Raw genomic sequence first — 25,036 nt, 5'->3', positions numbered from 1 at the left:
CTTTGGATTTCTGAAAACGTCACAAATTTTACTCATTTACTCTGTAATCTTTGTAAGTAAAAATAGGCTGGGACCCAGATGTGTATCTAGTACCTTGCTAATTTGAGTTTTATGCCTTAGTAAGTTTCATAATCCCAAACTCACCCAGTTTAATAAAATGATGTTATATATGAAGTATCTTTTCTATTTTCTTAAACGATACATATAAGAATTCTATAAAAATACTCTTAAAACATACTTTAAATGAAAACTTACAGTTTAAGCTATGTGCTGACTTTTCTTTAGGGTCTTCAGTGTTGACTAAGGTTGGTTTTTGCCTTAGCATCAATTTTCAAAATCAGTATTAAAGGGAATGTGTAACTAAATTATTACTGACTTCTCTGCTTCACTTGCCCTGAATTTTTTGGTTTGTGCTTGTTTTTAGAAAGTTCCATATTTAACTCCTTCTCCTGAAGCAGGTTTTGCTGAACTGCTGAGCCTTGGCAGTGGGCGCCTTTGAGGCTTAGAAGTGCCTCAGGATTCTGTGGGCCAGCTGCCGTGCTGCCTTCTTTTGAAGCACTTTAACAGTCAGCAGAGAAGATCCTGGGGAGCTTCTGAACCCCGAAGGCACCTGCTACCACCGCTCAGTGAAAATTGCTTCAGACGCAGAAGCAGGTAAATAAGTTTTGAGAGAGCAACACTGGAAGAAAAAACTAAAAGCTAAAAATGGAGAAAAGATTGTTTTAATTAACATTAGTTGATAGTGTAAAGAGTAAATTGAAGTAGCTTCTTAGTCTCTTAAGCTGCTCTGATTGCCAGTTTTAGTTTTTTTTAAGGTGCCAAAAATATGAAGCCATGTAATTTTGCAAGGATTTTGCATACTCTGTGATATATGGAAGCTTATTTTCTTTTTATAAATCTAAAGAAAAAACATCATAAAATATCAACTCAACTTAATGAAAGTCTTCCTTAACTAACTATGTGGGAGAAGAAAGTTTTGGAAATTGTGGGACTGTTGTACTGGGCATGCTAGCCTTCGGCATGATTATATTTTCTAATTTTTAACTGTGCATGACAGCACTGTAAAGTACAAAATAAGAGTTTTATTTCTTGAGATCATAAAAGTGAAAATAATTATTATGAAAAGCAACTTATGGGTGTTAGAAAAGGAATGACATGGAGCATTTCATATGTTTTTACAGCTGAATGTATCAGTAGTTCTCTTCTTCTTTTGCAGGGTTCCAAGCAACAATCAGTGCTCCACACATGGTAAGTTAACTTTGGTCATTTGGGTACAAATGGATCACATATTTCCTCTAAGAGTGCTTTTCTTCAGTAAAAACGGTTTAAAGAACATTTTTAACTTTTAATTATATGAGTTTTATCATCTATGAATTATGTAAATTGGTAATGAATTAATAAGAATAATCTTATTCTTAATACAAGATGTGTAGAAGGAACTCTTTTTGGTAGAAACTCATTAAAGTTTTTGGTGGTTGTCATTAGTATCTAATCATGTAAAAATTGTATATAAAAAAATTGGATATAAAAGGTTATTTACTTAGAGGTGAGTTAATTAAGGGAGAGAATATTTTTAAAATATAATAGACATATTAAAGAAATCTCAAGTTGAATAATGTTTCATATTTTTTTTGGATAATTCATTAGGGACTGGTCACGTATAGCAGTTATGAAGCTGTATAACTCTGAGAAGGACCTGTTTTAAGTTACTTAGCACTTTTAATCTGTTGCGAATTTTCTTGGGTTTTAAATGTCAGTTACTTGAATCAGTGCTCTATTGGTTTTTGGTGAAAAGAACAATAGCTTTTCTGATTCTCTGCAAGTATTTGGGGTTGGAGAAACTCTTATTTAAACTTAAAGCCTTCTTTATACTAAAATAAATTCTACATGTATATTCACAGTGAACTAATAATTTTATTCAAAGAAAAAAATAGGCAATGTATTTATAAATATTTAATAAAAATGACTTTTTAAACATAACAAAAGACCTAGAAGCCATTAAAAAACCTGATATATTCAATATTTTGAAACATTAAAATCTTGGATTTCTGTAGATGGAAAATATAAGCAAAATCAAAAGAGGAAAAAACTGAGGGAAATATTTGAAATACATATGACAGTATATGGCAAATCTCCGTATATTTACATATATGGAATACATATATACACATGTGTATGTGTGTATCCTATATATTAAGAAGTAAAATACTACTAAGCCCAAAAGGAAGTGGGTAAAGTACAAGAATGTAGTTCATAGAAAAAGAAATACAAATGACATTGGCATTTAAACAAATGAAAAGATGTCATCTTCACTTATATTTAGTAAATTGCAAATTAGCACTACAATAAAGTACCATTTTTCTCCTATCATCAGAAATCAAAAGTTTATTACTTTGTATTAGAAAAGGGAAACTGACAGTTAAATTATTTTTTTGGTTGGGAAAGTAAATTGATAGTGTTTTTGGAAGGCAATTTGGCAATAGCTAAAACATGTGAGATGAATATACCTTAGACTCTCCAGTTTTATTTCAAGATATTTATCCCATAATATATTTGCACAAGTACAAAATAACTGAGGATATTTATTGGTACACTATTTATAATAAAAAATTAACAGTAATCACTAATAGTCCACTAATAGTGGATGGTTAATAAATTATAGTAGATACATACAGTGAAATACTGTGAAGTGAAATGAATAAAGTTCTGTAAATACGAATATGGCAAGATCTTCAAGAAACATCATAAAAGTAGAGTGCAGAAGAGTATTTAGAGTTTTTCTTTTAGTTATGGAGTAGGAGTGGTTTTTGTACGCATTACCTAGTCAAAGAAATTAATGATTAACAAAAAAATTGTAGTCTTAAGATCCCTGAATACAGTTTGAAGTGCTACTTAAAAAGAAAAATGTATATGGAAGTATTCGTTTAATCATAAAAGTTATTTTAGAGAATTGGTACCCAACATGTTTGGGAAATTGCCTGGAGGGGTGTTTTTCAGATAAATGGGAAACACTGCATGAAATTTTTCTTTTCTCTGAAGTGTGGTGCTGAGTGTCCAGTTCACCACCAAATGAGACATGGCACTAACTCCACAGCAAATGGTGCATTTTTAAACAAAAATAATAGCTTTATTAAGATGTAATTTATCCCTTTTTAGTATACAGTTCTGTGGTTTTTAGTCTGTTCAGAGTTGTACAAACATTACCACTATCTCATTTCAAAACATTTTCATCACCTCAGAAAGGACCCCTATACCTGTTTAGCAGTCAGTTCCCATCCCTCATTCTTCAGGTCCTGGCAACTACTAACCTGCTTTTTGTTTCTATGTCATTCTGGACATTTCACATAAATGGAATAACACAATATGTGGCCTTTTATGACTGCTTTTTATATTCTGCACAATATTTTCAAGGTTTATCTATGTTGTAGCATGCTTCAGTATTTCATTTCTTTTTATTGCCAAATAATATTGCATTGTATGGATAGACCACGTTTTGTTTACTCATTCATCAGTTGATGGACATCTGGGTTCCTCCCTCTTTCTAGCTACTATGAATAATGCTACTATGAACATTAGTTTACAGGTTTTTGTGTGCATATGTTTTCAGTTCTCTTGGGTATATACTTGGGAGTGGAATCTGCTGGGTCATATGGTAATTCTGTGTTTAACATTCCGAGGAACCGCCAAACTATTTTCCAAAGTGGCTGCACCATTGTACAACCCCGCCAGCAATGTATGAGGTTTCCAATTTCTCTACTTCCTTCTCAACACTTGTTATTGTATGTTTTATTTATTTTATCCATCCTGGTAGCTATGAAGTGGTATCTCATTGTGGTTTTGATTTGCATTTCCCCAGTGATAATGATGTTGAGCATCTTTTCACGTGGTTATTGACCATTTCTATATCTGCATTTAATGAACCTCAAAGTCACAGGTTTGGAAGTACCTACAACCCTGGAATATTTTCCAAAGTCTTACTTACAGAAAAATGTGAAATGATGTCCTGGTAGCAGTGAACATATTTAGCATCCAGATATTGAACCCCAAATTCCCTTTCTTGCTAAAAGAGACTAGAGCTTCATGGAAAAGTGACTAAATTCCAGAAAGTGAAGAAGTACTCAGAGGCTAATGGGGTAATGTCAGGAGGACATAGGAGCAGGTTTAAAGAGACTCCCAGAAGCCAAACTGGGGACAATTTGAGAATCAAAAAATGGTAGATAGTGAAGATAATGGATTATAACACAGTGAATTCAGAAACAAAAATCTCTGAGTCCATAGGGATTTTAAAAAAAAATAGCAAGATGGGAAAAAAATGAAGAACAGAAGAATACCAATTAAGTGTGGAAATAATAATAGAATTTTAAAAATCAGTTCTTTGTAATTATCAGTGTAATAATTGAATTAGGCAAAGATCATCAATTAATCTAAAACCATTAAGAGGAAAGTTGTTGGGGAACAAAAATATCCATGTAGTCTGAAATTATTATTCGACGTATTACTTGTTAATTACAAAGAGAAAAATATGCCTTGAAAATAGAGTGATCTAGTGGTTACCACATTTACTGAGTGGTTGAGCTTGGCCAGTCCAGTAGTGAGATGGTCCAGTATTATGTGCATCCTGATGTGATGCAATAGGAGGTGCCCTGCAAGCCCTGTGTGGTGTTCTTGCTCAAGTTCTTTGATCTAAATCTAACCATGAGGAAATTGACACATCTAGAATGTTTGTGGTATTTTGTAGGACAACTGGACAGGTCTGTTAAAAGGAGTCAGTGTTCTGATAGACAAAGGAAAGTGGTGGATGGAACAGAGTTGGGGGAGAATATTCTAGATTGGCATATGCAGTGCATGAACTTTGAATGGATTGGTGGGGGGAACAGCTGTAAAGGAGGTTTGGGAGACAAATGAGGAAATTTGAGTGTGGTGTTTATGTTGGATGACACTAAATTAATGAGTTTCTTGAGTGTGGTAATGGTGATGTGGTTGCAAAGGCGGATGTCCTAGTTTGGTTTTTTGGCAGATGCGTGCTGAAGTGTTTAGGAGTGTAGTATTATGATGTCCACAGCATATTTTCAGATGGCTTGGTAACATAGTATGGCACAGTATAAATAGTTGGTGACTGTATGAGGAGAAAAGGATGTTCATTGTATTTTCTGTGGGTTTGAAATTTCTCATAATTATAAAAATGAACTTTTAAAAAACTTAATTTTTAGATTTAGAGATGAGCCTGGATTATCCAGAAGAATATTAGCTGTAGTGATTAAAGCATGTAAAAAGCTAATAATTGTGATTGAAGGCCTTGACATTTTAAATCTGAATGGGACTTTAATAATAACTTAGCATACCCCTCTTTAAAAAAAACAAATCTTATGCAAATGTAGTACTGAAAAAACATTCCTGAGTTTCTTTTGGAATTAAGTTGGGACAGTACTGCCTATAGATTAGGGATTGGCACCTTAAAGAAGTCCCTTCTAGTCCTTTCATTTTTTGGACTCAGGAAAGCCCAGGTGTTACAGGAGTTCTTTTGCTTCTTTGATTACTTCATACAAATATGATACTTGTTATTTTATTAATGGAAATTATTAAACTTTCAGGGGATACTGATCATTTTAAAAAATCCAATGAAAGCTTCTTCCTGAAAAAAGTTCACGAACTCTCTATTAGAGACTCCATTCTTCGGGCTAAGCCTCTTGTCTAAGAATAATAGCTTTGACTAAATAAAATGTCCCCAGTAGTTTCCTCAGTAAAAGTTAATCCAATGTGTCTCATAGAAACCTCATTAACTAACACTTTCTAGTTCCACTGGTTGATGTTCATAATGATGATTCAGAGATAGTATTCCACTGTATCATTTTGAAGCATCAAAGAAAGGTAAGGTTAGTCAGATATTTTTAAAATTTTTGAAACAATCTCAAACTTATGGGAAAGTTGCAAGGACACTGTCACGAACCTTTCTTTACTCCTTTTGAGAGTAAGTTGCTGAAATGATGCCCCATCACTCTTGAATACTTGAGGGTGTAGTGTATTTCCTACAATGGACATTCTGCTATACAACCAAAACATAACCATCAAAACCAGGACATGAACACTGACACATTACTACCATCTAATCTTCAGACTCCTTTTCAGTTTTTCCAGTTGTCCCTATGATGTCCTTGATAGCAGAAGGATCCAGTGCTGAACCACTGCTCTTTTAGTCTCCTTCCATCTGAACCAGATCCTCAGCCTTTCTTTGACTTTCATGGCCTTGACTCTTTTGAAGAAGTCAGGCCAGTTATTTTGTTGATGTCCTTCAGTTTGGGTTGTCTAGCGTTTCCTCATGATTCCATTCAGGTTATGCCTCTTTGGTGGGAAGATCACAGAAGTGATGCTGGGTTTTCATTACATGGTATCACAATACAATTTTGATTTGTCCCATTACTGATGTTGTTCACTTGATTAAAGGTGGTGTCTGCCAGCCTTCTCCGCTGTAGAGTTACTGTTTTTGGCTTTTGTAATTAATAATTATTTTGTGAGGGGGTACTTTGAGATTCTGTGTCTGTTCCCTATTTATTTATTTATATCAGTATGCATGGTTTCCTGTCTTTTCCCTTTCCATATTTAACTTCTAACAGTGAAAAACATGGTTCCTTTTTCCTTGATATATTTATTTATTTGATCAATCCGACTGTATATAGCCAATTTCCCGCTGCTGTCACTTTCTCCCCCGACCCTTCTCATACCACCCCATCCTCCATCATTTATGTCTGACACCTGGCACTGGTCCACTGTGTTGTGCAGAAATCCTCCTCGTCTAGCTTGGACTCTGACTCCTGTTTGGATCTGCTTCCCTGTGTGAACACAGATGCCCTCCTCATCCTGCTTGGGCTCTGACACTTCTAACTGGACACTGCAGCTACTCTCTCTGCCACCTGGGTATGGGCAACTACCTTACTCAGCCCAACTTAATGGCTTTAGGATCGACTTGTTCAGAAAGGGAATAGAAGGGACAGGATACCAGGAGAAAAGGGAAAGGAAGGTAGTAACCAGAATTTTTTGATTAACCAAGTCATTTTGTTCTCTAACCAAGCAAAAGAGGGAAGCCACTGATTATTTGACAGTTATATGCAAGATTTCCTAAGAGAGAGTTTTTCCAAAAATACACTAAATGGAAGTAAAAGATCAACTAACTGTTAATTTTACCTTCACAAATGACTTTGAAGTATCTTAAAGAATAGCAGCATCAGGTCATTGAGCTGTAATGGTTGAATTTTCATTAATGTGAATATTATACCTTTTATTCATAAATCCTTTAGAATTTATAAAGTGCTTTCATACTTCATCACTTTTGTTCACAATGGTACTGCTATGGAGAAGGCAGAATAGGAACAACTTTTTTCTCTCTATTTTAATGATGTGGAAACTGAGGAACAATGAGCTAAAAATAATTTCCAAAGTCAAGGGGTAATAAATGCAGAACCAGTAGAATCCAGTACTTTGAACACTTAATCCAGGATTCTTTTTCATAGTACTAGTGGTTTCCACTCATTAGGCAAGAAGCTCTTTGCAAAAGAATCTATATGAAAAATTGAAAATTTTAGTTATTTCTCTGTTACCCTTTTCCCAAACACACCAACCACTGGTCTACATTTGTGTGTTACTCCTAAAGGGGTTCTGTGGAACCTTAATGACTTTCTGGAACATGGTCTGAAAATCCTCGGATTATATGAGGCTACATCTATTAATGGCCTTCTCCCCTTTTTACGTTAATTGTGGAAAAAGATAACCTTAACGTCTTTTCTTTTTAACTTTTTAATATGGAAAATTTTCAACACCACACATGCAAATAGAATAATATAATGAACGCTCAAGTAGCCATCACCCAACTTCAGTAATTACCAACAATTTGCTAATCTTGTCTTATATAATTGTTTCTCTTTTGCTGAAATATTTTAAAGCAATCCCAAACCTAATATTATTTTACCCCTAAATAGTATAAATCTGAAAGACTTAAAAGCACAACTACAATACCATATCATGACTAGCAATGTTCCTTAGTATTATCTTATATTTAGTCCGTGTTCAAACTTTGCCAGGTGTTTCAGAAAATTCTTTTACAGCTGATTTGTTTAAATCAGGATCCAAACAAGAGCCTTACATTGCACCTTTTTAGTCTTTTTTAGTCTTTTTAGTCTCTTTTAATTTTAACAGTCCCCCTTTTTAAAATGCCATTTATTAATTGACAAAATTTGTTCATTTATCCTATAGAATTTCCCATATTCTGAACTTGGTTAAATGTTTCCTAGCGGTGTTTAACTTGTTCCTTATTTTTCTTTTCAAGAAAACTCCTTAATGATTCTTCTGTTCATCACATCAGGAGGTACATAAATGTCTGATTCTCCACTTTTAGTGATTGGAATAAATAGTATTTTCAAAAAATTTTTATTAAATTATAATATACACACAATAAAGTGCACGCATCTTAAGTGTACAGCTTGATGAATGTTTACGTGTGTATGTATATGTAACCACTACCCAGATCAAGATACAGAACATTTCCTGCACCCTAAGAGGCTCCCTCAGTCAGAAAGGCCTCTTTTCTTAGTCAGCCTCTATCCTCAAGGTAACCAGTATTCTAGCTTTTATCACCTAAGTTAGTTTTCCAGAATAGGAAGTTTCCATTCTATCCTCCATTTTGAATGTTAGCTGTTTCTGATGATTAAAAAAATTTTTTTTTTTAATTTTGGCATAATTGCAGACTTACAGAAATGTTCTAAGAATAGTACAAATGATTCCCGTATACTTTTTACCCATATTCCCCAAATGTTATCATTTTACTTCATTTGCGTTATCATTTATTCTTTCTCTCTCCTCCCTCTCTCCCTTCCCCCATATATATATATACGTATATATATATACGTATATATATATATATATATACGTATATATATATACGTATATATATATACGTATATATATATTTCCTTTTTCATGAACTCTTTAGGAGTAATTTGCAGGCAGAATGCTCTTTACCTTTAAAAATAGGACATTCACTTAAATAACCACAGTGCAGTTGTCCAAATCAGGAAATTAACATTGATTAAACACTTAGCCAATTTACAGACCTTAGATTTCATCAGTTGTTCTAATAATGTCTTTTATAGGAAAAGAAAGTTGCAGATCAGGAGTTTCATTCAACTGCCTTGTCTTTTTAATCTGGAACAATCCCTCAGTCTTTTCTTTTATGGTCTTGAAAATGTTTATGAATGTTATAGGCCAGTTATTTTATAGAATGCCTCTCAATTTAGGTTTGTCTAATGTTTCTCTTGATTAGATATGAGTTATGCATTTTTGCCTGGAATATCCCAGAAGTGATGTATTTTAGCAGATGTCATGTGATGTCAGAGTGTCCCATTATTGGTGATATTAACTCTAATCATCTGACTGAGGTCGTGTCAATCAGGTTTCTCCACCAAGAAACTTCTGAACTCCATTGTAAAGTTACTACTTTTCCCTTTTGTAATTAATAAGTGTCTGGGGCAAACACTTTGAGAGTATGTAAGTATCTTGTTACTCTTCAAATGATAATACACTAGTTTTAGCATCCATTTGTGATTTTTTGCCTCAATCAGTTATTACTGAAATGGTTGCCAAATGGCAGTTTTCTAAGTTCATCATTTCATCTATATTTAATAACAGTTGAGGGCTTCCCTGGGGGCGCAGTGGTTGAGAGTCTGCCTGCCAATGCAGGGGACACGGGTTTGAGCCCTGGTCTGGGAAGATCCCACATGCCGCGGAGCAACTGGGCCCGTGAGCCACAATTACTGAGCCTGCACGTCTGGAGCCTGTGCTCCGCAACAAGAGAGCCCGCGCACTGCGATGAAGAGTGGCCCCCGCTTGCCGCAACTAGAGAAAGCCCTCGCACAGAAACGAAGACCCAACACAGCCAAAAATAAATGAATGAATTAATTAAAAAAAACAAAAAAAAAACAAAAAAAAACCCTAACTTAAAAAAAAACAAAACAAAAACAGTTGAGAACAGTTTCTCCTTATTCTCCATTTATGTATGTATGGAAGGATGTATTTACTTACTGTCACTATGGATTCATGGATATGTATTTTTATCAACCAAGATCTGATAGTGAATGTGCTTATTGCTACTGGATCTGATGATTTTTAATAATGAATATACCAGGCATTTAAGGACAGCTTTTGAGATAACATTTATTAATTCTAACCTCATATTTTGGAAAAGCACTAAAATGTAAGTTTATAAAGAGGATGGAGTAGAGAAGGCTTTATTTCTTGGTTTGGTCCAAAGTATAACCAACATGATTTTATTTGATTTGTCGTTTATATATACTGTAAATATAAAAATATATATCGTTTGGCCCCCTTAATTCCACTTGTAGGAATTTGTCCTATAGATATACTTCATAAGATTATTAAAAAGGTTATTACATTATCTTACAGGTACACCTTTTAAGATTATTTTATCTCTTTTGTTATAGAAGATTGAAGCTAACTTAAATATCTCTCATCAGGTATATTTATTACTACAGTACATTCATACAAAAATATACTCTTCAGCCTTAAAAAAGAGTGAACACACTTTAAATAGTGATAAGGAAGCTCCTTCAAGGTATAATAAATTTATAAATGCATATGTATTTGCTTATATATGCATGAAGTGAATATGTTTGGAAGAAATCACTAGAAACTGGTAACATTGGTTGCCTTTAGGGAGTGAGACTGTTTGGAGATAGGGGTGAGATGCAGACTTTTCGCTGTAAATCTTTTTGTAGCTTTTGACTTTGAATTAATTAAATTTAAAAAATTCGCACACTGGAGATCTAAAATTACTGAACACTTTATCTAAAACACAAGAATTTTAATCAAACAAGAATTTTCTTATATGTAATTCCTGTGTAGATATAAGTATATTATATGTTATGTTTTCATTGTTTTGGTAGATGACAATAGTAGAAAAATTGGTGACAAGTTAGCAACTTTATTTGTATGCCATGGTATATATACTTTATAGAGTCTTGAAAAAAAAATGAATACTTGCTTTGTTTTCTTTTGGCAGCATGCATATGCACTAGAACTTCTATTTGATCAATTGCATGAAGGAGCTAAAGCTCTTGATGTAGGATCTGGAAGTGGAATCCTTACTGCATGTTTTGCACGTATGGTAAGAGCTTTATTTACCATTCTGACCCCAACAGAAGCATATTATATGATTTGGCTGTGTATTGTTTTCACTAGCAGTTTTCGAAGGTTTTCTATGTTCCTTTTTAAATTCTATTAAGATAGCAGTTAGAATATGTATCACTTAGGATTTCTTTTTGTTGTTGTTGAAGTGACAGAACATTCAGTCAAAGTGGCAGAACTTGAAGGGAATTTATTTGGTTTATATAATGGAAAAGTCTAGAGGTATATCTGACTGACTTCTTGTATGGCTGGATTCAGAAGAAGATCAAATGTTGTTATGGACAATGGGTTTCTCTCTGGTTCTTGGTTTGACTTTGCTTTCCTCCACATGTTGGCTTCATTTTCAGATATGCTCTTCTCTGTGATCACAAAGTGGCAACCAGTAGCTCCCAAACTTCAGTCTTCCAAGTACTCTTCTGGCAGAACAAAATACAGCCTGATTTCCAAACACTCCTACAGGTTTATTGGGATTGAAGGAGAGCTTTTTTTACATTAAGAAAAATGCTCTTATAAAAATGCGTTGTTTGTTATACTTCAGATTTTATCATCAGAGGCTTATCTGGTAAATGACTACCCAGGGTATAAGTCTGGAGGCCCACTCAGGCACCTTGAAGTCAAGGTTTATCTGTGTTCAGATAATCAAATCAGGTTGATTATGAAAAATCTTGTACCTGTAGGCCAGCTTGGAAGGGTATGGTTTAGTTAAGTTAGGATTTATGGATCCTTTAGGACTAGAATCCATTTAATTTGCTATGAATATGTAATTGGCAGACTACTGGAATGTAAGCTCCAGAGAGGTGGGAATTTTGTCTGATTTTTTTTCATTGATGTATCCTAAGCATCCAGAACAGTGCCAGGCACACAATAAGGATTCAGATATTTCTTTTCAGTTGTTTGACTTGTTTTGTACAAGTTAAACACTCACTAATGGGATGTAACCATATACTAGAAATGGTATTTAATTAATGACTTGTTCTCTATACTTGACATGTTTATGGTTTCAGAGGCATAATCATTTTTTAAAATATCATTAGATTTCTGAGTTATCTTTTTGAAAATGATACTAATCAGTGTTTTTCACACATTTACCATGTGTTAGTCTGTGTTCTCAATGCTTTTCCTGTATTCTCTTATTTACTCCTCACATGATTTATGAGGTATGTACCCCCTTCCTCCTCATTTTACAGTTGAGGAACCTGATTGATGGAATAACTTGTCAAGGTTATATAGTTGTAAGTAAGTGGTGAAACCTAGATGTGAACACAGGTGGTCTGACTTCAGAGTCTTTATTGTGTTAAATTTGTTTTACAATTAATATTTATACTTGGGGCCTTATGTATTTTTATATTTCCCACATGTGGCAGTAGAATCAGGTATAGAAATCCCTATAAAAAATTTTTTTATGTAACATTTTAATATTTAAAATCACACTTTTAAATGGAATTTAAATAAAAAATGGTTGCACTAATAAGTACCATTTAATATTGGTAGCTAAGTCCCACTTCAAGATCCTGGATTTAAAAATTAGAAATTGAAGAAAGCTATCATTTTTCTTAGTATTACAAGTTTTTGTAATTTATCCTAGCTTCTTAATTACTGAAATATCATTATTCATTTGAGGGTTATAGTTGAGAAAGTTGTATTTGCCAAATAATTTATAATAAACTGAGTGTTTAACAATCTAGTTGGAGGCTTAAGCTGTTTATTTGTCCTGATTTCTCATTGCAGAATATGACTTTGGATAAAGAAATACTTTAATGACGCTTTAGAAAAATAAACTTAGACCAGTGAACTACTGAATTATTCTTTCACTTCCAGGTTGGACCTAGTGGAAAAGTCATAGGAATTGACCACATTAAAGAGCTAGTAGACGACTCAGTAAATAATGTCAGAAAGGATGATCCAATGCTTTTGTCTTCAGGGAGAGTGCAACTGGTTGGTAAGTATCAGAAAACTTTTAAAATTTCCTCTCTGGAGAATTTTTATTTTCAGAAAAATCCCATGCAAGCTAAATAATACTCAGAGCTAATTATTGCATTTTTTTTAACATTCACTTTTAAGTACTAAGCAAGAAAAAGCAATTACTCTAAAATGTTACACTGGTTCTACCTTGACCATGGGTGACATGACTTAACTATTTCAGAAAATGCCATGTTGAGTTCTTTCTTCATTGCTTTTTAAGAAGTAGTATCAAAGTAACAAGTGTCGAATATAAAAAATTTAAACAGTGCAGAGATGTGTAAGATAAAAAAGCCCCTCTTTTTCCTCCTGAAGTTTTTTAGACATATAAATGTACATATGAATAAACTGCACACACACATGGTTTTTAAATTGACTCCTACTCTACATATTGTCCTTTAGGTTGCTTTTTTCCATTCAGCAGTATGCATGGACACATTTCCATGTGAGCACATTTTATATTGTGAAAAATAACAGACATCAAAATATGCATAAAACATAAATGTGAAGCTTAACAAACACCTGTTTAATCACCACACTGATCAAGAAATGGAACATTGGGCTTCCCTGGTGGCGCAGTGGTTAAGAACCCGCCTGCCAATGCAGGGGACACGGGTTCGAGCCCTGGTCTGGGAAGATCCCACATGCGGTGGAGCAACTGGGCCCATGAGCCACAACTACTGAGACTGCGCATCTGGAGCCTGTGCTCCACAACAAGAGAGGCCACGACAGTGAGAGGCCCGCGCACTGCGATGAAGAGTGGCCCCCGCTCGCTGCAACTAGAGAAAGCCCTAGCACGGAAACGAAGACCCAACACAGCCATAAATAAATAAATAAATTAAAAAAAAAAAAAAAAAGAAATGGAACATTATTAGTACCTGGAAAGTTCTCTGCTTGCTTTTTCCTCATCATGACTACCTCCCTTTTCCCTACCTTTTCCCTAGTCGTAACTAGTATTATTACTTTTATGCATTTACTACCTAATTGCATTTCCATAAGTGATGTTTAATTTAATCTTGAACTTCAGCTAAATGGAACCATACAGTATATATTCTATGATGAATGACTTCTTTTATTCATTATTATGTCTGTAAGATTCATCCTTCTTTTTGCATATAGTTCATTTTTATTGCTGTATAGCATTCTATTGTAGGAACATTACCAGAATTTGTTTATTAATGCTACTGTAGATGGATATTTTGGGTTGTTTCTGATTTGGAGATATATTCACAATGTACGTAAGTCCAGATGCTTACATACACTCATCATACAAGCACTCATTTCTGTAGGTGTGTTGTTACAGTTCATAGAGTGACCAAAGATACTGCAAAAACTGTTTTTTGAAGTGACTGAACCAACTTACATTCCCAACAGTAATGTATCAGGGTTCCTATTGCTTCACATCTCTACCAGTACTTGGTATTATTAGATTTTTCTTTTTGCCCACTTAATGTATGGCAGTATCTCTGTGATTTTAATTTTGTATTTTCCTATTAATCAGTGAGGTTGAACACTATTTCATATGTTTGGCCATTTGGATTTCCTCTTTTGTGAAATGCCTATTCAGATATTGAGTTACGTATATTTTTCTTTGATTTGTAGGACTTCTATAGACTAGCCCTGTGTCTGTTTATACATATTATCAATCTCTTCTCCCACTCTGTGAACTGCCTTTTCACTCTCATACTGTACTTTTTTGATAAATAGAAATTCTTAATTTTAATGTAGTCAGACTTACCAATTTTTTTCTGGTGCTTTTTGTATCCTGTTTAAGGTACTCTGAAATCATGAAGATATGTCCTTATATTAGTTCTCAGAAGCACTATCATTTTAACTTTTCACATTTAGACCTTTGATCTTTGTGACGTTCATTTTTGTGTATGTGTGAGGTAGGGGTCCAAGTATCTATTTTTTCTTTGAATATCCAGTTGTCCCAGCATCATTTATCTAAAAATCTATCCTTTCCCTGCTTTAAATCTCCTATAATTCTTCACACTGGGTAGTTCTGTCTGAACAGATTTTTAAAGCATTTTTTTTTCTTTCAGTGGGGGATGGAAGAATGGGATATGCCGAAGAAGCCCCTTATGATGGTATTCATGTAGGAGCTGCAGCCCCAGTTGTGCCTCAGGCAGTGAGTTGGGTTTTTTCTGTGTTTGTATGCTTTATTCAACTAAAGCTCTTAAAAATTTATAGGAAATGACTTCTATTGATGTTCGAAATATCATCTATGTTACGTTGTGCTTTTTTTTTCTTTTTGGTTGACAGTTATGCTCAACTTTTTAAAAATTGAAACGGTGTGCATTTTAGTTGCAGTTAGTAGGCAGTTTTTTTTCATATGCAGACAGTTGTATAAATGACATGAAAATTGCTAAGCCGCAGCTCATGGCTGTCTTATATAAAGCACTATTTGATTCGGCTAAGAACTAGTGCACCAATAGAATTGGGACAGTCCCTCTGGAGTTCATGATCTGATAATCACTTGGTGTATTGTTAAATACCAGAATGTGCAAGACTATGTTAGGTGCATGGGTAAGACCAGCAAGTATTTGTCATACATTTATCCTCACAAACCTTATGTTCTAGAAAAGCTGTGTCATACATGTATCAGCATATGATAGACATTGAAGGGAAAAGAAAACATGTACTGTAGGAGTTCAAGGGGGGGAGAGTATGTTGCATAGAATAGTCAAGGAGACTTCTTACAGGAATGGAATTTGGACTGAATCTTAAAGACTAGTAGGGTTTGCATAGTTGCAGTGAGAGGGAAGGATATTCCAGTAGTATATATTACGTAGTCAAGGAAATATTTAAGCACAAAATTGAGTTTTCGTTTTAGTAAGACTCTGATAAACTTATGTCAGCCCAAATATTCCTTGGCTTAGGTTTCTATTACATGTGATTTTTTCATAGTTCTTGACTAGATGGCAAGGGGCTAAAAGTGACACTGTCTCTTCCGCCCAGTCTCATCTACTCCCCAACCTGCAAGTGGTTTTTTTTGTGTGTTTACACAGTTATGAGAAGCTGAAAGTTAGGGGATTTGTTCTGGTCACTGACTTGTTATTCATTGGCTGAATGACCTTAGGAAAATCAACTGTTTTCTCTGACCCTGTTATCTGTTTGAAAAAAAGACCAAAGCAGTGGTTTTAACATATTTTAATTGAAGTATTAACATGATGTAGAAAGGTGTACAAGTCATAAGTGAATAACGTAATGAATTTTCATACATGAACACATGATCAGTAGATTTTTTAACTTTTTAAACTTTTTTTTTTTTTTTTTTTTTTTTAATATTGGCAGCCTAGTAGGAACAACTGAAATCTGAAACAGAACTGTGTTTAAATGAAAGGTCTTGGGTACAGGGCTCATCTTCCCCACTAAGACTGTAAGATGATCTCGAAGGGTATTTCTGGCTTTAGCTCAGAATGAATTTGAACATTTGTAGTAGCACTTGGAAGTATTGTTGGGTGGGGAGGCTCTTTACATCTGATTAAATTTGAAGATAGGCATGCTGAAGGGGCTTTCCAGTTTTAAGTGAATAAAGATGTTTATGCCTCCTTTGGATATCACCCCAAAACAACTAGAAAAACAAGAAACGGAAACACGAACTCCATATTCAGTTATCTAGGAGATTATACCTTCAATCCTGAACTCTACAGTGTGTGAAGACAGAAAGCAGTTAGAGTAATAACTGACCTGGAAGGGTGAAGGAAGTTGAACCAAAGAGACTGCAGAGAGGGGTATCAATGCAGAAGCAGTTTGCTCTGCAGAACTCAGAAAAAGCTTAGAAATTGGAGGCATCAGGACCTTGGAAACCAGAGATGACGCTTTGGCCTGAAAAGAGGGGCTGCTACTTGAAATTCTTTATGAGGAACAGTTAGCCCTAAGCCCTAAGAAAATTTCTGAGAACTGAAAGACATGATTCTATAGTTTGAAAAGATCTATTGAGTGCCTAGTACCATGAATTAAAAAAAAAAAAAAAGCCACAATATCACCATGAAATTTCAGAATGTTACAGCTAAAGAGAATATTCCAAAAGTTTCCAGAAAAACAAAATAGATAATCCGTTTAAGGGTCAGTAATCAGAAAGGCATCAGACTATAGAAAAGCAACATTAGAATGAACAAGTCAGAGGCAAACCATCACAATTCTGAATTGAAAATGATTTCCAATCTTGAATTCTATACCCACACATATCACTAAATACATAGAATAAAGATAATTTTAGATTTGCCCATCTCAATCTCTGTCTTTAAAAATATTCCACATACTGTTTCACAGAATACTTCTGGAGGAATTGCTTTAATTATATCATTAAAAAATGAGGGAGTAGAGAGACATAGGAAAAACCGAAAAGAAGCAGCCATGGTATCTAGGAAAGTAGGACATCTTGTTCAAGAGAGAGGTGGTAAGAGTTCCCAGGATTCCAGGATTATTGCAAAGGAAGTCCCAGTATGAACACTATGCAGCAGGCCTGGAGAATAACCCGTCCAGATTTAGAGCAGAGGAGGAAGGTACTAGAAGGGAGCCTACCAAAAAAGAAAAAAGAGCAGTTAAAAAAAAAAAAAAAAGGAAGGCAGGCACTAATTAGATAGATTTGACTGTGTGAAAATTTCATTAAGAGGCTGGGAGGGTACCAAGATTTAGAAACAGTTGCAAAGAAAATTAAGTGAATGAAAAAAGAAAAACCTTCAGTTTTTAACTGCAGGGAAAACAGCTATTATATAAGAAAGGAAACAATCATTGGGTACCTCTTGGCTCAGCTGCAAATTACATTTACACAGTCATAACTGAAAATGGTTTTAATAAAAAATTATGATATTGGTTGGATTGGGGGAAAGGAGCAGAATACAGTTGGCCCTCTGTATCTGAGGGTTCCACATTCAAGGATTCAACCAATCATGGATCGAAATACTCAGAAAAAAAAATTTCAGAAAGTTCCAAAAAGCAAAACTTGAATTTGTCACACCTGGTATTTACATGGTATTAGCATTGTATTCGGTATAATAAGTAATCTAGAGATGATTTAAAGTATATGGGATATATAGGTTATATGCAAATATTATACCATTTTATATAAGGAACTTGAGTGTCTGCGGATTTTGGTATCAGGAGTAAGGTCCTGGAACCAATCCCCCTTGGATACTGAGGGACAGCTGTTTATGTATGAGAGCTTAGTCCTCATCTAGCATATGATTTGAAATAAAAAAGGAAATATTATACAGCATGGTGACCAAAGTTACTAATACTATACCATATAATTGAAAGTTGCTAAGAGAGTAAACCTTAAAAGTTCTCATCAAGAAAAGAAAAATTTTTTTTTGGAAAAAATACCAAGAAAAAAAATTGTAACTATGTGTGATAATGGATGTTAATTAAACTTATTGTGGTGATCATTTCACATTATATACATATATCAGATCTTTATGTTGTACACCTAAAATTAATACAATATTTATATGCCAATTATATTTCAGTTAAAAAAAATAAAAGACATGCTTTAGAAGTAAGCACTACGAAAGAAGACAGCTAAAAGGATTTAAAATGAGTGGATTTAGGGAGCAAGATTGGAGTAGGGGGAAGAAGTCTGCTATTTTTTCATTAAAAACCTTGACATTTAGAAAAATTAAAAGGGAAAAAATAAGGTAGACTTGCTGACAACAAAAATTTTAATTAAAGACACCCTTCCCTGGGATAATACTATCCAAAGTAAGGTTTCTTCCTTACTGTTTTTGATCAGTGGTCACCTGTCAGGCTACATTCAAATTGTGACATGCGACTTAAAAATTTTCTGACTAGAGGGGCTTTCACTGAGTAGTCTTGGTTCTTCATTGACAGGGCGTCCTCGTTCTAATGCTGCAGAGACTCCAGCCCTACCTTCCTTCGTCATGTCATGGTGCCAGTAATCCTAAGTTCAGTCATAAAACCAAGGTTCCCTTATTTTTGGTTCAGTGATGCCTTAAATTCTTAGATAGGATAGGGATTCCTTGCTGATTTTCTACACTTCCCCTCCTCCCCTCCAAACTATAAAGATTCAAAATAGGCATACAGGAATTGAAATTTCCTGTCTTGCCTTTGACCTTCCCAAGAGGATAGTCCTACATTATGTGGTTCAACTCAAACATTTTGAGCACTGCAGTTGTACCAGGTACTGTGTTAGATGCTAAGGGCACAAAGATGAATAAGACACAGTCCCTGTCGTCAGAGCATTTGTACTGTAGTAGGGAAGGTCAGTAGGTAAATGAGTGAGTGGGTAATTGAGTAACAGGTTTAACAGTGGAAGTCTGTATGTACTAAATAAAGTACATTTCTGCTTTCTGCCCATGGACACTGAAAGTTGTGTATAGTGATATAAAATGACTATTAACATAAAATCTATAGCTTGGTGTGTATGTGCTTTTCTTTTTCTTTTAGCTAATAGACCAGTTAAAGCCTGGTGGAAGATTGATATTGCCAGTTGGTCCTGCAGGTGGAAACCAGATGTTGGAGCAGTATGACAAGCTACAAGATGGCAGTGTCAAAATGAAACCTCTGATGGGAGTGATATACGTGCCTTTAACAGATAAAGAAAAGCAGTGGTCCAGGTGGAAGTGATTTTATCTTCTGCTCTTTCTTCTTCCACACATGCAAGGTGAAAGGGTGTGGATTTTAAGAGATGAGACTACAAGAGCCGCTTTTTTGGTTGTCACCTTTCTGCTGCTCCATTTTAACATCAGAAATTCACTACATTAAAAACGTAGAAAAATTTTGCATGGTCTGTCCTTCTTTTGATTTAACTCATCTTTGGGAAAGGGGGGTGAGACTTGGTTGGCACAAAGGTGTTTTTCTTTTTAAAGAGGCTTTCAGCCACACTTTCTAAAATTATTTTAGTATCAGCCACCCTGTTTCTATATTTGCAACTCGTTTTTATAGCTGCTGTACGGTCATGGAAACAAAGGCTGTCATCTGAAGAGAAGGGGTCATCATTTCCTGCCCCAGTTCATCTCTATTATACCATTGTTGTAAAGAGAAAGAAGGGAAAAGATACTCTTGTCCCAGTTTTCAAAGGTGTCAGAATCCCAGAGAGGACATTCTCCCTCTCAGCTTGATTTCTCTCTTTCAATCAGGTTCATAGACGTCTGACAACCTGTGCCTGTTTTACATTCCACTCTTGTTTCAGAACCACTATAAGGAAGAAACTCACCATTTTATAGAACAGGCTGGCCAATTTTTAATCTACTCTAAGTTCCCGGAGAGGGGAGGAGATTCTGTACGTGAGTGCCCAGGTCTCACACACCTTCCCAAAGGGCCAGCAGCATGCAGCCTAATCTTCAGTACCGCATGGCTCGTTTTAACGCCCACTTTTGTGTCTATGTCTCAACATAATCTGGGTTTTTCGTTTGAAGCCAAGATTTCTCTTTTTCCTCTCTTCCTTCTTTCCCTTCCCACTCTCTTCAGTGGGAGGGAGTGAGATCAGTAAGAGTGACATTAGCCAAGACTACTTGAAATTAAATGCCAAAATAAGAAAGGCCTTACTGCTTCCTTGTTTTAGAATCTACTTTTATTTGACAGAGGTACTTATTTTAAGATGATTTCTTAATAAGTAAACTGGTGATTATAGGTTTAATAGACCTCTCAGTTTTGTTTTCTGGAAAGAGGAAAGGCACCTTTTGAATGAATGGTAATGGCAAAAATGGTAATGAATCTAACTCAGTTTGTTCAAAATTGAGTTTTACTTTTGACTAATTTTGATTGCCCATTTCTGGGATACCTTACTAGGAATTGCATTTTAGTTCTTCACCTAATGTAGTTATAGCTATTTTCTTTGAATTCTAACTGGAGCACTGCCACTTCTTTAAAAAAAAAAAGTTTTAAAAAGCTATCAGTCTTGTCAATTAGAATCAGATATAGTTACGAAGTTCATTTTGCTTCTAGTGTGGTTATATAACTACATAATTGTATGATTGCTGCTGTATAAAAGGGGCAAACATATCACTGAAATTACTGAAATTTGGTATCAAGTAAGAGTTCAGATTTTCATTAATAAGTTTAAAATTTCTCCTTTTATACACATTATTAGTACCATAATTTAATGATGAAGGAATTACAAAAAGGATTTTTGTTTTTATAACCAGAGGTGGATTTAGCTTGAAGCTAATGAAACTTAAGCTTCAGGGCCCTCAACTTGCTTTGGGTCCTTCATGGCCTTATACCAAATTTTATATGCATAGTCTTATTTTTAGTCTACCTTTTTTTTTCCTTCATAAAGAGGTTCCCCCCTTACCCAATTATATAAGCTTCAGGCTTCCACACACCTGTATTTTACCCTTGATAAGACTAAACTATTTGTATTAAATTTAGAATAATTTTTAAATCTATGGACAATTGTTCAATCATTTACCAAATATTTAAATATATATATACACTTGGTTTTCTTTTTGGCCTTCAACTTTTTAAAACATTGAGCAATTTTACATGTATGCATCATTGGAAAGTTTTCTCTAGTTGTACTAGGAGGACTTTCTAATTTTTTTCTATTGCAAATTTTCTGTTTGTTCAAACACGTTTTCCTATATCCAAAGATGTAGTTCTAATTACAGAGATAATCAGTTACTTAGTTGTAAATCATGAAGTTTAAAGAATATGAAGGTAAAACAAAATCTGGAAACGAAATTGGAAAAAAACAACTGCCACATTAAAAAATTAATTTGTACTGAAAGAAATTACTAGAAAATAGGATGTTTGCAAGGGTAAAACATCAACGGTTAACTTAAAATCTTAAGAGACCATTAATCTGCTATTTCTGTTTGTGTTCATAAACTATCAATCAAGGTCACAGGCAGGAAACAGAAAGTGCGCTCAGCTAGGATTTTGAAGTGATTTTAATGAAGGGACTATTCAAAGAAATATGGGAAAGGTTATGGGAACCAGTAAAGAATGTGACATACCCAGGGACCAGGGGTTCCCAGGGTGATAGTAGGAAGCTATTACCACTCTAGACCTAAAGGTAAGGAAACAATTTTACTGGAACCCACTGAGAGCAGGGACAGCAGAAGCGGGGGTGGGGTGTGGTCACTGACAGGAGCTGTAGCAATAGAGGGAAGCAGCTACTCCCACATCTATGAATCACCTCAATTTTCTCTCCTCCCGCCCTCTTCTCTCTGCCAGGGCATCGTATGGGGCAGACTTAACTGGAAGTCAGAGAGGAAGAGGCCCTGTGCCAGATGTAGTCTGAAGTCAGCTCTCACCACCTCTTTCCTTCCCCTTTCCTCCCATGCAGCAAATACCTCTGCTTCTTTTTATTTTTTTATTTTTTTTATTTTTTTTTATTTTTTATTTTTATTTTTTTTAGAAATTCACGTTCTTTATTTATTTATTTATTTATTTATTTATTTATGACTGTGTTGGGTCTTCGTTTCTGTGCGAGGGCTTTCTCTAGTTGTGGCAAGTGGGGACCACTCTTCATCGCGGTGCGCGGGCCTCTCACCATCGCGGCCTCTCCTGTTGCGGAGCACAGGCTCCAGACGCGCAGGCTCAGTAATTGTGGCTCACGGGCCCAGTTGCTCCGCGGCATGTGGGATCTTCCCAGACCAGGGCTCGAACCCGTGTCCCCTGCATTGGCAGGCAGATTCTCAACCACTGCGCCACCAGGGAAGCCCCCTATTTTTTTTAAATTAACTAATTAGTTAATTTATTTTTGGCTGCGTTGGGTCTTCGTTGCTGCGTGCTGGCTTTCTCCAGTTGCGGTGAGCAGGGGCTACTCTTCATTGCGGTGCGTGAGCTTCTCATTGTGGTGGCTTCTCTTGTTGGAGTGCACTGGCTCTAGGCACGAGGGCTTCAGTAGTTGGGGCACGTGGGCTCAGTAGTTGTGGCTCGTGGGCTCTAGAGCGCAGGCTCAGTAGTTGTGGCGCACGGGCTTAGTTGTTCTGCGGCATGTGGGATCTTCCTGGACCAGGGATCAAACCTGTGTCCCCTGCATTGGCAGGCGGATTCTTAACCACTGCACCACCAGGGAAGTCCCCCTCTGCTTCTTTTTAAATTTAGGTGTGGAATAGATTTGAGAGGACATCTAGTTTTTGTGTGCCCTATTTCTATCCCCGTCAGGCTAATCTATGCTTAAACTGTTCTAGACAGGAAAAAAAAGAAAAAAGCCTTTGTTTTAAATTGCCTTTGGAAAAGCAATATCTAATACTTTTCTTTGGCAATTTGTTCTGTTGTTAAGTTTGTTAAATATTTTTCAGTGTGAGGACCTTCTTAATACATCATTGATTCAACAAGTGTGTGCGTGCCCACTATGTAGGCACTGCTTTAGGGCCAGGAATGTACAGCTGTGAATTTGAAACTGACCATTCTCATGGAACTAACAGTCAAGTAGAGGATCCAAAAAAAATCCAAAGACAAGACAAATAGGCAATTAGAGTGTGGTGTGTTGACTCTGCCTTGAGGGTGGTAGGGAGTGACTGTTTAAGCCAGGCAGTGAAGCAATCAGAATTCCATTTCAGAAAGATAATTCTGGCAGTGGGGTAGAGAGTAGATTGGAAAGGGACAAAACTAGGGTCAGAAATAGGAGGTACCCGTAGCAAGTCAGGGGTACAGTGATGGTGGCCTGAATTAAGGCAGTGGTGGTAAGGATAGAATGTGGTTAAAAAGCGTTGCTTACATTTTCTCAGCTCACATGAGAATTATGTAAAAAGCTCCCTAGTCAGTTTCTTGCCAGGCTAGATGATTTCTGTTCTTTCAAATTTTCTTCAGGATTAATTCAAGAACTCATCCTAGTGCTTTCTTACGAACATTCTCTTGTTTCTCACCAGCTTTCCATCCTTCTCTAACTGAGGCATCCAGAGCTAGTTGGAGTGCTCTGTGAGAGTGAGATCCAATCTTTTCTTGGAAGGTGTGATAGAAACTAGATGGAAAAAAAAAGAGAACTTAGTGGGCATGCTGAATTCTAGTGCCAAATAAAGCCCAAAACTTGAATGTAGACTTTTGTCCCTTTATACTTGGAAAAATGTTCCTTGTGATTTTGGTGGATTAATAAAAGGGGAGAGAATGTCAGAGAGATAGGCTATAGACTTAGAATCTGTGGTATTATGTTCAAGACTGTGGATATGTAATAGTTGTATTAGTTGCTTTGTAAACTTAATGAGTTTTAAATTTGTATTTTATTTTATACAAGTATATTTATTTTATATATCTAGAAATCAACATTTTGTTAATCTTCTGGTAAGTTTTATTTTATTTTTGTTTTTAATAGCCACAAGAGTCAGAGGAATAAGTCCATCTCTGGTTTGTGAAACTGAGGAATGTTTCAGGGTTCTCATTCCATAAGTACTTTGTCTATCGATGTCTTCTTAAAGTGCCATGTACACATGAAAAAAATGTTATGAATTGACTGGCATTTCTAGGATTGACAGTTTAGGTCCTAGGATATCCAGCTGATCCTGTGTTCCATATTGTTCTATACTGTCCCTTTTTAATTTCTTTACATATGTTATAGCATTATGATATATTTTGCATCCTTAAAGGCAGGAATATATTCTGTTGCTTTTGGAATTCTTTTTATGTCTCTCATAATGCTTTGTACAAAGTTAATTGTACAAAGCTTTTATTACCTCAGGAAGCCCATTAATTAGAAAATGTTCATGGATTTTGATTGTTACTTCCTGGTAGTACATATTTTCAGTTGTTCTTGATAAAGAATATATAATACTAAATGTTAGTAACTTAGAGTTATTAACCTAATAATTAAATTATGTATAATTACTTATTATACAATAAAGTAACAAATATATAGTTATTAATCTAATGAAATATTAGCACATATATACAATTTTAAAGAGCCTTTTTAGAAATTTAGGATGTACTATTTTTTACTGTAAATGATCTATGCATGTAAGTCAGATAAAGAAAAATA

At 35.2% G+C, this 25,036-nt stretch overlaps 2 protein-coding genes across 8 annotated transcripts in view; one reads left to right on the top strand and one right to left on the bottom strand.

The window, feature by feature from the left end:
* PCMT1 (protein-L-isoaspartate (D-aspartate) O-methyltransferase) overlaps positions 1–25,036 on the top strand; it is a 47,143-nt gene that overhangs the window by 18,263 nt on the left and 3,844 nt on the right. Inside the window, exons 3-7 of one of the 3 annotated variants that reach the window (XM_059941015.1) lie at positions 1,217–1,248; positions 11,066–11,170; positions 13,009–13,129; positions 15,195–15,280; positions 19,561–19,730. In XM_059941015.1, the coding sequence (XP_059796998.1) occupies positions 1,217–1,248; positions 11,066–11,170; positions 13,009–13,129; positions 15,195–15,280; positions 19,561–19,730 (514 nt within the window). Of the gene's footprint in view, positions 1–1,216; positions 1,249–11,065; positions 11,171–13,008; positions 13,130–15,194; positions 15,281–19,560; positions 19,778–25,036 lie in introns of all 3 variants that reach the window. The other 2 variants (XM_059941016.1, XM_059941017.1) reach the window with 2 other exon arrangements.
* Positions 16,351–25,036, bottom strand: part of LRP11 (LDL receptor related protein 11) — a 60,943-nt gene continuing 52,257 nt past the window's right edge. The window contains exon 8 of one of the 5 annotated variants that reach the window (XM_059941008.1): positions 16,351–17,675. Coding sequence is in view for 3 of the 5 variants with exons in the window: in XM_059941004.1 (XP_059796987.1) it covers positions 17,608–17,675 (68 nt within the window). In the remaining 2 variants the exon portion in view is untranslated. Of the gene's footprint in view, positions 17,676–22,626; positions 24,029–25,036 lie in introns of those variants that run through there. The other 4 variants (XM_059941004.1, XM_059941010.1, XM_059941006.1 and 1 more) reach the window with 4 other exon arrangements.

The sequence above is a fragment of the Balaenoptera ricei genome, chromosome 12 (genome assembly GCF_028023285.1).
Source record: "Balaenoptera ricei isolate mBalRic1 chromosome 12, mBalRic1.hap2, whole genome shotgun sequence".
NCBI classification, from domain to species: Eukaryota; Metazoa; Chordata; class Mammalia; order Artiodactyla; family Balaenopteridae; genus Balaenoptera; species Balaenoptera ricei.
The sequence above is the reverse complement of the archived record's forward strand: the minus strand, read 5'-3'. Positions and strand labels throughout refer to the sequence as shown.